We start from the raw sequence: 15,937 nt of genomic DNA, 5'->3' as shown, positions 1-15,937 counted from the left end.
CTACTCTAATTGATATCTAACCCAATTACAAAGCGTACTCGATTGTGAAGGAGCGTCTTGTGCTTGGTCTTATATACTCGTCAAGCATCACTTCACTTAACTAGTTGGGTGTATCTAATATGTACACAAACGGTCATCGGGTATGCTCGCTAGTTTTATAAAATACGAGTATATCAATGGTAATTCAGAAGTGCATTTCTTCCTATTTTACGTTTTATACAATAAAGAAAATTTAGAAGTATGAAACCTAAAAAATTAGTGAATAAATTTATTAAAAATAAAATAAAAGGTTTACATATATGGTTTAGATAAACAAAAATGAATATTTTTTATAGTCGAATGGTTATCACCTAATATCATTTTCGTGTCAAAAACGCATAAGTTTTTAAGAGTTCATACCCAAACACCCTCAAATTCAAACACACTGTCCCCTTGTCTGTCCCAGTCAATCGTGCGAACCTTCGTAGGACCAAATCATCGGCTATCGCTACCATGGTCATCGCCTTTTACATTGTACGAACCATCAGACCATCGTCTTACCCCACCACGTTGTAGCCAAGTAGACTTGAGAACAACCCCGCCCTACCACGATTCCAAATAATATAAATCTACCCCACCAACACTGTATTACAATACCATCATCAGCCCTCATTTTTCAATTTCAGATTTGAGTAATTTTGATTTATGTTATAGACGAGGTGGTGGTTAATTAATGACTCAAAATCACGTTGGCAGTGTCAGAAAATTAAGTGTGTGTTTAAAATAAACAAAAAGAACTGTTAAGTGTAGTTAAAGTAAACTTGATGGTCACAATTTCAAATCCCGCTTTTTTAGCTTGCCATTGAACTCTCAAGCATAGACAAGTCCTCGTTTTACGAGTTGTCGATTTCCTTCTTAAATAGGTTGGCGTCATACTCGAGCGTCAAACTTGCGATAGATGGTTGAAATTTCGTCTAAGATATGACACACTTGGACTCTAAGGATACATACCACTTAATTTAGATCACCATCGCCGTTCGGAAATAAAAGAATATAGTAGTAATTTTAGCAGTATTTTTAGAAGTTGACGTAAACTTAAGTTTTGGTATCCGATTAGAGCAATTTACACTTAATTATATTTATTAAAAGATGAGATATAATCTTTTTTTTTAAAACTACTAATAAAAATCTGCATGTGAAACGTCAGAAGAACCCTGTCCACGTAATTCCAATCATACCCTTGGACCCCTTTTCATTTATTTTTTTCTCTTGAGTAACTGACACAATTATTTTGCTAAAGGGCCGAGCATGCAGATGTTTAGTTCTACAAGGACCATTTGTATAAGTAACATTTTTCTCTTTTTCACTTTTACATGTCCCATTCCCATCACAAAATTTTATAACAAATATATTTGGGGAAAATTCTCTAAATAACCCAAATAAAGAGAGAAAAAAAATCAAAAAGTCACAACTTTTTTATAATAGCTCAACTAATTTGTATTGAGTAGACACCTTGGAAATATAATTGACGGGATTCAAAAACAATTAAAACTTAACACTTGGCATGAGTCTGATAAAACCGACCAGATTTTCAAAAATCTGGGGGTTTTCGTCCAAATATGATATTTAAATCATTTTGTAAAAAGCAGTCTCTACACACGGTTTTTTATGTTTCTTAATTGGTCCATTCAAATTCTTTTTTTTTTTTTGAGAAAATAGCTTTTTGAATTTTGTCTTCCAATACGCATTTTAAATGAATTTTTTCCAATGTGATCATGTTCTTATGTTTTCTATTTGGTAGGATCAAATGCAGTATTCTTATATCTTCTTATGATTTCATCTTCTCTTCTAAATTATTCACAATCAGAAAATCCAATCCACCACTATCATTTCGTTTCAATGAAGTATAAGAGAGGAGATCGAGTAATCCGAACTATATCCAAGGAGATCATAGAAACAATAATATAATTATACTCGAAAAAATGCTCATCGTTAATCCCAACTATCTTTGATGCTTCATGGTTATGATGTTCCTCCATCTCTAGTGCCACGATAACTTCCAGATCATCCAGTGACATCCACAACCACCTCCGAATCATGACAACGGGTCTTGGTGGTAGATGTATTTTGATTTATGTACTTTTGATGTGTAAACTTATTACTTGTCTGTTTTTCTTATTTATCTTATTTATTTAATGTTTGTTTATTATTGTTTATATTGATTTTTTTTTTGAAAAAAAATAATTATAGAAATTAGCAACAACAAAAAAAGTTGTCTTACACATTCAAAAAAAAAACCGTATGGATTCATACTAAAAAAATGAGTCGCATAAACCTATAAAACTCATTATTTATTTGTGTGAACCATAAAAATCTATACGAGTCGTGTAGCCGGACATTTTTCTTTTAAAAAATGTGTAGCCCTATACCACTCATTAGGTATTTATGTGAACTGTAAAAACCTATACGAGTTGACATAGGCAGAAAAAAGTTTCTTTTAAAAAATGTTGTGTAGTCCCATACCAGTTAGGCGCATACATAAACGAGACATATATGCAATTCGTATAAGATTTGACCATGTAGAGTCTAACACCCATCTAAAATATCATTTTGTCTCAATGAAGTATAAAAGATGAGAATATGATCTTCTTGGGACAAATTCATTTAAAATGCGTATTGAAAAACGAAATTCAAAAAAGCTCTTTTCTCAAGAAAAATAGAATTTGAACGGACCAAATAAGAAACATAAAAAAAAACGTTTGGAGAGACTGATTTTTACAAAATGATTTAAATATCAGATTCGGACGAAAACCCCCAGATTTTTGAAAATCTGGTCGGTTTTGTCAGACGCATGACAAGTGTCAAGTTTTAATTGGATTTTGAATCCCGTCGGTTATATTTCCAAGGTGTCTCCTCAATACAAATTAGTTAGGCTATTATGGGAAAGTTGTAACTTTTTGGATCCTTTTTTTTTCTCTCTCTTCATTTGGGTTGTTTAGAGAATTTTCCAATATTTTTGCTAAAATTAAATTGGTTAAGAGCATTCTCATCCTATTCTCTATAAATATGTGAGGGAAGTTTGTAAATTATAGGGTGGGGTGATGAGTGGTTGTGAGTGTAAATTATAGGGTGGAGAGAGAAATGTAGTGATTTTTTGTAAATTTGAGGAAACATTTGGGGAAACATTGTTTTCCCTATTTATTTTTTAATATTTGTTGGATTGGTTGTGAGTAGAGGAGAGAGAAAACTGTAATGATAAATGTATAAAAAATACTATTTAATTAAGCATGAGAGAGAAATGTAGTGTTTTTTAGTGTAATTATAGGGATGGAGATGGGGAACGGATTGAGAAGCTCAATCCGTTCCCCATCTCCATCCCTATAATTACACTAAAAAACACTACATTTCTCTCTCATGCTTAATTAAATAGTATTTTTTATACATTTATCATTACAGTTTTCTCTCTCCTCTACTCACAACCAATCAAACAAATATTAAAAAATAAATAGGGGCAAACATTGTTCCCCAAATTTACAAAAAATCATTACATTTCTCTCTCCACCCTATAATTTACACTCACAATCACTCATAACCTCACCCTATAATTTGCAAACTCCCCACACATAATTATAGGGGATGAGATGAGAATGCTCTAAGAGCATTCTTATCCAATCCCTCATATTATGTGAGAGTTGTTTTTATAATTTAGAGAATGATTCAGGATGTTGTGAGTAAAGAGTTTTTATATTTTAGAAAAAGTAGTGATTTTTCTGTATATTTGAAAAGTTACTGTTTATTCTCTATAATTTTTTAATATATTTTGAAAGTGGTTGTGAGTGAAGGAAAGAGAAAAGGTAATGATAAAAGGTATAAAATGTATTATTTAATTGAAATGTAGAAAGAAAATAAAGTGAGTTTTAGTGTAATTTTTGGTTTGGAGATAGAGAGTGGGATGAGAATGCTCTAAGTAGGTATATCTCTAATTTTTTTCTCCTTAAAACACACTTTATATCATTTGATATTTTCCCTATTGACAAAATTGATCCCTCGTGTATCATATTTGTAATAGTTTTCACCTCAAACATGCTGAACACTTAACACCACGTACTATACCATCACAAATTCACAACTATTCATTTAGCCCTATCTCAACATAACCATACACTTATTTCGAAAATATCTCTAAAGCTCAAAACATAAAGCTAAATTTATTCATGTGATAACTCAAATTGGGGTGTTACAGCATAACTATCTAGCACGTTATATATGGTCAACTTGGAATCTCATATTGGATACGTCGGCATTGCAATTAATTTTATAGCTCTATTGTACGTGTGTGTATACACAAACATCATCCTCACCTACATCTCATGACAAGCATCGGTGAATCGGTGTCCCCCTCCACAAACCTCACCCATTATGCATCAATTGAAACACAAATTATTGTCTTTACAATAATTCAAACTTTTTATATATATTGTTGTATAATAAGCTATATAAGTTTTTGGTCGCTTTGCTAATTCGAGTTTAGTGTCAACATCGTAACAAAGATAACCAAGACCAATCGAATACGCGTCGCTCTGCTTATGTCTTAAGCTATATATATTTATATTTTTTTAATATGTTAATCGTTTTTTTATTATTTGTTAGACGAGTATCGTTGTTGTTTTCTGTGCTAAATGATTAATTTTTCAAATTAGTGTCGGTATTGTAACAAACTTAACTTATATTAACCAAATGCATTTTATACACAGCCGCAACGCAACTGGTACTTACCTAAAAAAACGAAAACGGGAAATGGTGACTGGTGAGCTAGTGATATTAAAGTTTTTCGACATGGACTATTCAATGCGGCAAACGTAGCTTACATCATACCTACAAGATACTCACACAGTCGCATTCTAATTCAAATCCCGTCATTTTCTTTTCAATAAATATTTATTTGAAATTGGTTAACTTTTTAAATTCATGTTGTGTTTGTTATTTGTTTTCTTTATATGAGTGAAGTATCAAAAACAAATTATTTGGTTAAAACTGCATTAATTAAGATAACTAGAAACTGTCCCCAAAAATCTAACCTTTCAAGTTCCAACCATTTGGTGTTTTAAAGGTTTTATTTTTGTTAATGGGCCACAAGCTTAAAAAAATGTTACTTAAATAACTCAGTTAAATTTAACTGACAAAATGGCAAAAATCATCATTTATGTTTGCACGGTTTTTCAATGGACGTCCTTTGGCAAACTTAATGACAGAAAACATCATTTATATTTGAAACCTCTCTCACGTTTTGTCTTTTGACCCTAATCCAGTTAAGTATTTTCATTAAACCTGGTAATGTGCGTATTTGTGTAAATTTACATATTTATTTATTAAATAACATTTTAATCTCTCGATCCACCATCTTCTTTCTCTCTCTCTCTCTTCAACATTCAGACTTACCATCATCACCAACCAATCACCACCAGCCGCCACTTGCCACCACTAGCATCATCACTTTCCACCACCAGGAGCATCACTTTCCACCGCCATCACCACCCATCACCTGGTGTTGCGACCACCAATTTCCACCGGCAGCAGATGGTTGAATTGAACAGAGATTTGGGAGGTCACCAAAGATCCAAACCCAAACCCTAAGCATTTCACTGGTTGTAAACCCAAATCCATTATTGATTATCAATTATATGAAGTATAGTTGCAAACCCTAATTTTTTTATATCAATCAGTTAACAAAAATCAAAATTATTTGCGGTCTCGTGTCCATCGCCATCCACCGTTTTCGAAGCACGGTCACCCATCAGTTGCTACCGAAACCGTAATAGTCACCATCCCTTCACCGAAAACTCAGTGCTGCTACAAGGTGTGTCACTGGGAAACCGAGGGTCACCGGAGCACCTCCTGCGCCTCCAAAAAAGATCACTGAAACTTCCACATTCGGTCGGCGGCGAGTTCATCCACTCCGACGTTGGTAAGCCCAACAACTATGGTTCGTTTTTCTTTGATTTTAATGGTTTAAATTTGATTGGAAAATGCGGTTCACTAAGAACTATAATCAGAACCAGATTGGTGATATTGGGATTAATGATGGGTTTAATACATGAATTTGTTAAAACCTAGTTAAAATTTTGGTTCGAGTAGGTGGTGCTGCTAGTTTGAATTTTGGGTGGTGATGGTAGCGGCAAGTGATGGTGGTGGTGGTGGTTCGTTGGTGATGATAGCAGTGGTGGTGGGTCTGGATGTTAGAGAGAGAGAGAACATGGTGGATGGGGAGATTAACAGAAATATTTAATTTAAAAATATACCTTTATGTGCATTGCACATAACCAAATTTGACGAAAATACTCAGCTTGGTTAAGATCAAAGGACAAAACGTGATAGAGTTTTCAAATATAAAGGATGTTTTCTGTCATTAAGTTTGCCAAATGACGTCCATTGAAAAACCGTGCAAACATAAACGATGTCTTTTGCCATTTTGTCAATTTGATATTAATACATATTCGGAAGATCAAATGGATATTATTATTGTTGATCCATCAAATAATCTCATTCCTAAATCCCAGTATACCCTTAAAGCATCTCCATCGCTAAACATTTCATACATGACATAACAGCAGCACATTAGACGAAACGGTATTGTAGTAGATGAGGCACATCCAGTGACGGATCTTGAACACATAATATCGATGGATCAGATGATTTTAAACAATAATTTGAATCAGCCAGACTCAATACATATAATTTTTTTTTACAGAAAAATTCACTATTGGACGAAAAGTTGGGTGAGCCGCGGGTCGCCTTAGCCCACATAACCCAAAACATATATGCCCGTTTATCTTAACCATACTCATAATCATGTTATTTATATTTTTTTTTACTTTGATAGTAGAGGCCACAAGTTTCTTGTTACTTTTTTTTAGATGATAAACTTAATATAAAATCTAATCGTAAAAATTTATTAAAATATCTCATTATATAATTTTTTAACAATTGATAACAAGTATGTCGATACTGACGGGTAATAGATCAAATATTTAAAACGATTGAATATGAAACTACGGTACCAATAAATGTCCTAGTCACGTATTACTATCCATATCTATGATGTCTTTGAAGAACGATGTGAATTCAACAAACACTCTAGCAGCAGCCAGCATGAGAAAAAAGATGAAATAAAAGGATAACAAAAAGGTGAAATGGACACTTGGAACCCTTTTTAAATCCTCATCAAATCTTCAAAAAGTTCTATCAATTTCCAATCATTTTTTTCCTAACATAAGATATATGATAATTATTTATTGAACATATATCTATATGTTAGAATATATAAATACATTTTGTCCCCATACACTTCCTAAAGTCTGTAAATCAGTGTTTTTTCATGCATGTTTCAATTAAAAAACCCATTTCCCTTAAAATTATTTAATTATTAGAGGATAATTCTAAATGGATCATTAATTATTTTAGCAAAATTTGTATTCAAAACATAAATTCATAATTTCATACAACCAACCAAAACACAAATAGGCAAATACCTAAGAAAACACAAGTGAGTTTGTGTGGTATACAAGTTGGTTCTAAACTTCTAGTATGTACTTTAAATAAACACTATTCATTTAAACATCTTTTACCATATAACTCCCATACAAAACATTAACAAAACTTAACATCAATCCATACTACAAAGCCATATAGAAACAAATTTACTAAACAAAATGTGTACTAAAAAGAGTATATGAAGTTGATTTCACATTTTCACTACATTTATTCCTTCACACATTTTCATCATCCATTTACTTTACTTCCTTGAAATTATTTTTCATAAAATAGAAAGGATTATCAATTTTGCCACCCCAACTAATTTATAAAAAACAAACCCAAAAATATAAACTTAAATGAAAAACGAAAATCCAAAAAAAAAAAAAACATAATAATAATAATAATATTAATTAATATCTTTAGCTTTAGCTTCTGACAGACAACAATGAAGGTACTGCATTCAAATTTGGTGTTTGATTCTTGTTTGAAGCTTTTGATGAAGCTGATGATGATGGCTTACTAAACGCTCTCATCGGACTTGCTAACGACCACCCCCAGCTCCGGCTCCGTGAATGCTGCTCGCCGTGATCTGCTCCGGCCACCGATGACGTCACCTTAGGGTTTGAAGCCTCAAAATAAGACGATGAGGACGATGACGTAATCATAAACCCACTGAACAAGCCATCGCACCGGACTCTCTCCTTAATGCATTCCTGTCCGCCGTTGCGCATGGCGGCGTGTTTTGGCTTCCCTTCGCGGTGTGACTCCACGCGCCGCAGCGTGCAGTCGCCGAACCCGGTTGAGATTCGCTCGAAGAAGTCGCCGGAGAAGCTCCGGCTGCCGCACCCGACGGATCTGGATCTGGATACCTTCCGGTCGTACGGACATGGGCTTTCGGTTTCGGTTTCTTCAACCACGATGATTTCACTGTCGGTTTGATTAGATCTGATATTGGATGCACGTAAGATGTTCGACGAAATGTCTCTGTGAGTTTTGGGGTGTTTTTGTAAGTGGATGAATGACCAGAACCCACGTTTGTGTGGGCTGGTTAAGTTGTCGTCTAAGTAAGTTGCTGACGACTTGCTTCGTTTCAAAAGTATATTATTATTCTTATTATTATTATTATTGCAATCAATAATAATATCATGGTCTTTCTTTTTCTTCTTTTTCTGACCAATCATATACATCATCCGTGACCGGTTGGAATGGTAGTGGTGACGGTGACACTTGGTGGTGGTGCTACTACTAGTGGTTGTGGTGTTGGTGCTTGGGGTGATGTGGTTGTTTGAAATACTTGAAGTAGTATTTGAAGCCATGATGTTCCCATTGTTGTTAATGAAGTGGTTGTTGCCATTGTCAGATCTGAATGAGGAGGAAGAAGATGGGAAAACTGCTGTAGGAAAAGATGAAGAGACCAACTTGCCTAGCTTTTCTTGAAGGCAAATGGCGCAGATGCCGCCTGCCGGAGTGTTGTTTTTGAATGGATGTTCAGTGCACTGCATGCTGCCATCACCGGTGTCATCTTGTAAGGCATCCATGGTTTTAAATAAAACCCACCAAGATCTCAGCTTTTTAAATCTGGGTTTGTTGTTACTTTGCTTGATTTTGTGTTAACTTGAGAGAGAGAATGAGAATGAGAATGAGAATGAGAGTCAAAGGGTGAATGGAGGACTGACTAGGTTGGATTATTAAAAGATAATGAAACCCTACAAGACTATAAAAGGACAAATTATGTATGCAGTGATGCTGCTGGTGGTGACTGGTGGAGATGATGGTGGGGAGTGGTGGAGTTAAGTGTGATAGATTTATTATTATTTATTTATAATCTGAAACAGAATCTTTAACACTGCAAACAATATGCTCAACAAGAAACACCCCTACCTCCTTTAATTACCTTTTTCATATAGTACACTATTTAATAAAGACTATATAGGTTGTTTGGTATGCTGAAAATGTGTATATTGACTGTATAAGGCTGAGGGGTGCGGAGCGCGAGAAGGGGCGCGAAAGCCCTTCCGGGGCGCGAGCACCACACCACAGAGGAGCGCGAGAGGGGCGCCCCTCCGCACCCCTCAGCCTTATACAGTCAATATACACAGGGCGCGAGAGGGGCGTGAGCGCGGAAAAAGAGGCAGGCGCGGATGGGCTAGCGGCTGGGAAGAGCGTGAAGGGTTCTTGGGTTGCGTGAATAGAGCCGTTGGGCTCGTTTTTTATTAAAAAAAAATTTTTTTTTTCTCTATATAACCTATATCAAACACAAACCAACAACAATATAAAACATACAATTTTTTCTCTCTATAAAACCTATATCAAACCCAAACCAACACCAATATTACATACCAATATCACATACCAATATCACATACCACACCCAAAACCCAAAATCACCCCATCTTCCAAACCTTTTTTTAAAAACATGGCTGGAAATTGGTACCCAAACCTAGATTCAGATTACAGTTACGACGATTTATGGTCGGCACCGGACCTAGCGATGTTTTATTCGGGGTCGCAACAATCATCCGGCTTTCGACCATCCAACATACAACCGTCTCCTAACTTTGTAGTTCCGGAGACACAAGAACCAGAAGGTGAAGCTGCGGGACAAAGAAGACGCGTCCACCGGAAAAAACAGGTTGCAACGGACGGGTCGGGTTCGGCTTCGACTGGAAGGACGAAACGGAAAACCACTCCGTGGTCATCGGATGAGAAGGAAGCCCTGTGTCGGGCTTGGATAGTCATTTCTGAGGATCGGCGTTGCGGTAATTGTTTTAACGTTTTTAAAAATGATTTTCAATAAAAAAGTTAAATAAAAAAGTTAAATGACTTACAAATTTATTTATGCATTTTGCAGCGGACTACCAAAAGAGCAAGGTCTTTTGGACAAAGGTTAGGGAGACGTTCTATTCGCTCGTTGGGAGTACAGAGCGGAACGCCGATATGATTTCGGGTCGGTGGACCGAAATCAGAAAATTTGTCGGCTTGTTTACTAATCTGTTCAACAGGAACGCCGGTCGTATGAGACCAAGTGGCAGTGACGATTTGGCGGTTTATAATTTCACTGTCGAAGAGTGGAAGCAGGAGTGCCTGCGGAGGTATGGGACGGTGAAGACGTGGGACGGTGTAAAGGTGTGGGAGAGGTTGAGAAGGTGTTCTAAGTGGGTTGAGCTGGTGGCGCCGGACCTTGATGCGGAAGTAGGGCCGAAACGGACTAAAACTAGTTCGTCTGGAGCGTAGAGCACTTCCGCCGGGTCGGATTGCCGGGTTGGATTCGACCTAAACGTTGCGGGGGAGGAAACGTCTTCACCGCCGAGGAGGCGGCCATTGGGAAGGGACGCCAGGGGCAAAAAACCGGCTGAGGGGGAAGCCGTAAACATCAACGATCTTGTTGAATCCCTCAATAAATTCAACAAAACCATGGAGGTGGTCTCTAATGACAAAAAGGAAAAAAAAAGAATGAGAGATTTGGAATTCCTTACAAGAGACTTCAGTAACCTAAATCCGGTCGACCAAATGCTGATGGAAAAACAAAAGGAACGTATCCGGAAGAGGTTGATCGAAGAAGACCAAGCCGAAGAATAAGAATAATGTTTTTTTTTAGTACTTTAATTTTTTTTTAGATATTAATGTGTTTTTTTAATTAATGTGTGTTTTTTTAAATAATTTATGAGTTTTTTTAATAATACGTTTTTTTAATACATTTATAAAAAAAAAAAAAAAAACCGCTCGCGCCCCCTCTCGCGCCCCTCCACACCATGTCCCGGGGCGCGAGCACCACAGCCAACACCCATCTTATCAAGTTTCTCTCTCTGCCACACGTCACAATATTATTGGCTGGCGCCCCCACTCGCGCCCCCTCTCGCGCCCCCCACACCCTTCAGCCTAAAAGGTTTTACGAGTTTTTATAACTGGCTGATGTGATAATGACGTGTTGTGTTAATAGTTGTATGAGTCGTTTAACCTCATATTTGTATGAAGTTACAGAACGTTGATGTGCATTGGGATGATGCGTATATATCATCTCCATTTAATAATGACACGAATCCTAAAATGTGATACAATTATAAAAGAACACGAAAATCATCTCGGACACAAAAGCTAAGCACACATGAATGAATAAGTTGTGTTATTTTTAATTATTTTACACAATTAACCTATTTAAATTCAACTTAAATTAAATATAATAAATAAATAAGTTAAATATAACTTTAAAATGGTATACAATGAGCAATGTTCTTTTAGAACTATCTTACATGTATTGCTTCTCTAAGGCTATGTGTAGTAGGCTACAGTATTAGGTGAAATAGGGCGTGAACAACGTCTCCGTGGGCGACAAAAAGGGTTGGGCAAGAAATATTGGTTGCCCATGTCTGCTTTGTTTTTATTATTAGTTTAATGGTATGTGTGTGTGATATATATATAGGATCAGATCATGAGAGAACCTTTTTGAAATTGAGAACTATGAGAACCATTTTGGACCACAAAAAATTCAAAAATAAAAAAAAATCATAAAATAAAAAAAACACAAAAATCAAAAAAGTATAAAAACCAAAATTCTTATTTTATCATCCCGGTTTCATAAAAAAAAACTCGGTTTACCTAAATTATATACACATATGTATAATATATACATATATGTATATTTACATGTTTTTTGTACACATATGTATAATTTAAGATAAATGATACTATACATATGTGTATATTACGTAACTAAAGATTATATAAAATTATACATATGTGTATAATACGACGTTTTTTTTTATTTTTTTGTATTTTTTTAATGAAACCGGAATGAAATATAAGAATTTTGGTTTTTTTACTTTTTTAAAATTTTTATTATTTTTTGTTTTATGATTTTTTAAATATTTTTTAAAGGTGTTTTTAGTTGTCCAAAATGGTTCTCAAAGTTCTCAATTTGCAAAGGGTTCTCTCAAGATCCTTACCCTATATATATATATGGGTGGGATCTAAAAAGAACCCCTCTTAAAAAGAGAACTAAAGAACTACTAAAGAATTATTTTTAATTATTTATTTAAAAATTATTTTGTAATTTTTTTTTCTTTCATCCTTCTAATAAGATGATATTGTTCTTAAAAAAACTGTCGATGTAATGCGTATGTGTATTGTATGTATAAAATAGTGTTTTATTGTATATAACTCAACACAAATACATTATCTAATACACACTATTAAATATATGCAAATACGACACTAATAATTATATGCAACACATTATTGCATATATATGTAATACAACACTAATGCACATATGCGCTATATCAACTTTTTTAATTTTTGAATATAATATAACCCTATTGCAAATATACAATACAAACAACTATATATATGTTATTCAACACTATTTCAAGTATCAAAATATACACTATTGCACATATGCATTATAAAAACAGTCGATGTATTGCATATATGCATTACAACGTTAATTTTTTTTAATTTTTTTCTCACTTTTATATTTTTTTGTGATGAAGAATAAAAACGTATAAGAAGGATGAAAGAAAACAAATTTTAAAAATATTTTTTTTAATTAAATTAAAAATACTTCATTATTAGTTCTCTAGTTCTCTTCATAAAATGAAGTTCTCTCATGATCCTCTCCATATATATATATATATATATATGAGGCTACAACACATTACACTCTTAAAACAAAAACTCACTCTTTGCTGACTGGGCGCCAAATGACGCAATTCGCCCCATTTTGTAGCCCCTCACTACACATTGCGTAATGTACCATATGTTCCACCAATCACGTAGTGGCATGCCATTTATATTCTAAACTACCTTTTAATTCCTAAAATCGCTGGTTGATTGTTTCCAAAATCACTCCAACGGCTGGTTGCAATGTTTTTACAGGTGAGTAATACCCATGCTTGATACCCGAAATTGATACTCGATTTACAGGCAGCGGTGTACCCGCAGCGGGCAGTTAAGCCGCATACGCCCCTTCCACCCCAATTATATAAATTTATATAAATAGACACTCAGGATTGATATCAACACACCTTTCTATAAATAAGGTAACTTCGTATTTCAGTAACAAATTAAAATTAAATATGATTTTTAAATCTAATTCTTTGTTTATTGAACTTATAGTGATGCAATATTTGGAAGAATAAATAATGAAAACTAAATTTGTATAGAGGGATTACATATTTTGTTCCAATACAATTAGAAATTAACTATAAAGTAATAAATATAGAAATTCTTTCATAAATTTAGTATTTACATATCTTTTTTATATTATAAAAATATATATATTGATATAAAAAAATATCATAAACTGTTAGTATACTTGTATAATAAAATTTCGAAAGAAGAAAAGAAATAAACAAGAAACAGTGAACTGGGCTTGTGTTTGACACAATTCTCTTAAACAGATTCGCAGTCTGTTCCCAGGGTACTCCGGTTCGAAACAGAAGCGTAGTACTGCAAGACTTGATCACTTGCCTAAAACGAAAACTGTAACAATGATGTTGCAGCAAAGAGGAAGAACAAGTTGTGTGTATTTTGGTGTGTCTCAAACTGAAGCATTGGTCATGGTTTTATAACCACAAAATCATAAACATAATCAATTATGATAATAACCATTAAAGTGTAATAATATTCAAATAATGGTCATTAGTGCAGAAATTAAAACCGAAAATAATAATCATTATCATAATGATCATTAATAATAATAATGGTCATTAATGCTGTTGAAACCGAAAATAATAATCATCATCATAATGATCATTAATAATATTGACCAATAGTTTCAGTTTTTGAAATGAATCTCAAAACGAATTCAAAAAATTGTCTCACGCGGGCCCGTTTTTTTTATATTGAGACTTCATTCACACAATTTAATTTAAAACTTTCAAAAATCCCCCACATGAATGGAAGTCGAAACAACATTATTCCGATTAGATTTCAGTAGTTGAATCTTGCATACAATAGGTAGTTGTTATCCTTTGAAACTTTGCTTATGAAGCATACTTAGCTCACTGGCTCTAAGTAGACAGTGATGTCTTTGAACTCGTCTGCCGTTTGTGTAGACGACAATACACTTCACACAAGTCTCTCCCTAACAAAGTCAAGTCCTCAGAGTTATGTTCGTTATGGTCATGAACATGAGTCTGGTTCTGCAAGAGCTATTAAGTTTTGTGCCCAACAACACCCTTCGAAGCGACCCCACTTCTCTCTCACATAGGTGATTCACCATGTATGACTACCTTGGTCGAATCATTAAAAGCCGTATGCTTAGCCTCACACTTGTCACTTTAGGAATGGACTAGGAATGTTGCCTAGCTATGTAGTAAACTCCCTCTTAAATTGTAGGGTTATCCCGCCCCCACCCCACAGTGACCGCACTAATTCATACAATTAGGTTTTCCTATTGAACTCAATTCTTGGGATCTCCAGTCTGTTAAGTTAGGTTTCCTTCATATGAACTTTAGTTTTTAATTTTTCAAGGCTTCAGTCCCATTCCTATGGACGACTTCTGAACTAACTCTCTACTTAGTTCTTTTGTTAGCTGATCCGCAATATTATCTTTTGACTTCACGTAGTCAACAGTGATAATTTCAGTAGATATTAGTTTTCGTACAGTATTATGTCTACATCTAATATGTTTATTCTTACCATTATACATTGTGATATGAGCTCTGCCAATTGGCTATCACAATGTATACAGATGATTGATGCCAGCTTAGGCCATCTTGGTATATCCTCAACAAATTGACGTAACCATTTCGCCTCTTCGCCCGCTTTATCTAGGGCGATGAGTTCTAATTCCAACATGGATCTATCTATAACCATTTGCTTCGACGACTTCCACGATATAGCAACATCTCTAAGTGTGAATACATACCCACTTGTTGCTCTGGAATCATTCGTGTCAGATATCCAATTTGCATCACAGTGTCCTTCGATAAATGCTGGATATTTGTTATAATGTAACCCGTATTCCCTAGTGTATCTTAGGTATCGAAGCAACTGAATCAAACAGTTCCAATGAGTTGAACTTGGGTTGCTTGTGTATCTACTTAGCTTGCTCACAGCATATGCTAAATCGGGTCTAGTGCAACTCATAAGATACATCAAGTTGCCAATAATTCTTGAGTATTCCAAATGGTTAACGGGTTCAACTCTATTCTTAGCTAGATGTTGACTTGTGTCAATGGGAGTTCTAGCAACATTAGAGTCATTCGCATTAAATTTCTCAATAATTTTTCTCATGTAGTGGGATTGACTTAAAACAAGTCCATTTTGGGTTCGTGTGATTTTAACTCCCAGAATCACATCCGCAAAACCCATGTCTTTCATGTCAAATATTGCTTTTAACATATTCTTTGTGGACGTTATGATTTTGTCATCACTTCCACCAATGAGCATATCATCTACGTATAGACACAAAATAACATAT

At 34.7% G+C, this 15,937-nt stretch overlaps 1 protein-coding gene across 1 annotated transcript; it reads right to left on the bottom strand.

Annotated features, from left to right (window-relative positions):
- Positions 1–7,604: 7,604 nt before the first annotated feature.
- On the bottom strand, positions 7,605–9,172 carry LOC143590796 (uncharacterized). The gene has a single exon (XM_077071164.1). It carries the CDS (start codon positions 9,048–9,050, stop codon positions 7,938–7,940), a length of 1,113 nt encoding a protein of 370 aa, XP_076927279.1. The 5' UTR covers positions 9,051–9,172; the 3' UTR covers positions 7,605–7,937.
- Between the last annotated feature and the right edge of the window lie 6,765 nt (positions 9,173–15,937).

Source organism: Bidens hawaiensis, unplaced genomic scaffold, assembly GCF_021521415.1.
Source record: "Bidens hawaiensis isolate Kalapana, Puna unplaced genomic scaffold, B.hawaiensis_p1.1 tig00039000_1, whole genome shotgun sequence".
Classification (NCBI taxonomy): Eukaryota; Viridiplantae; Streptophyta; class Magnoliopsida; order Asterales; family Asteraceae; genus Bidens; species Bidens hawaiensis.
The sequence above is the reverse complement of the archived record's forward strand: the minus strand, read 5'-3'. Positions and strand labels throughout refer to the sequence as shown.

Bases quoted from the DNA above. Each gene is read 5' to 3' on its own strand.
- LOC143590796 (XM_077071164.1), bottom strand. From the start codon at position 9,050: ATGGATGCCTTACAAGATGACACCGGTGATGGCAGCATGCAGTGCACT.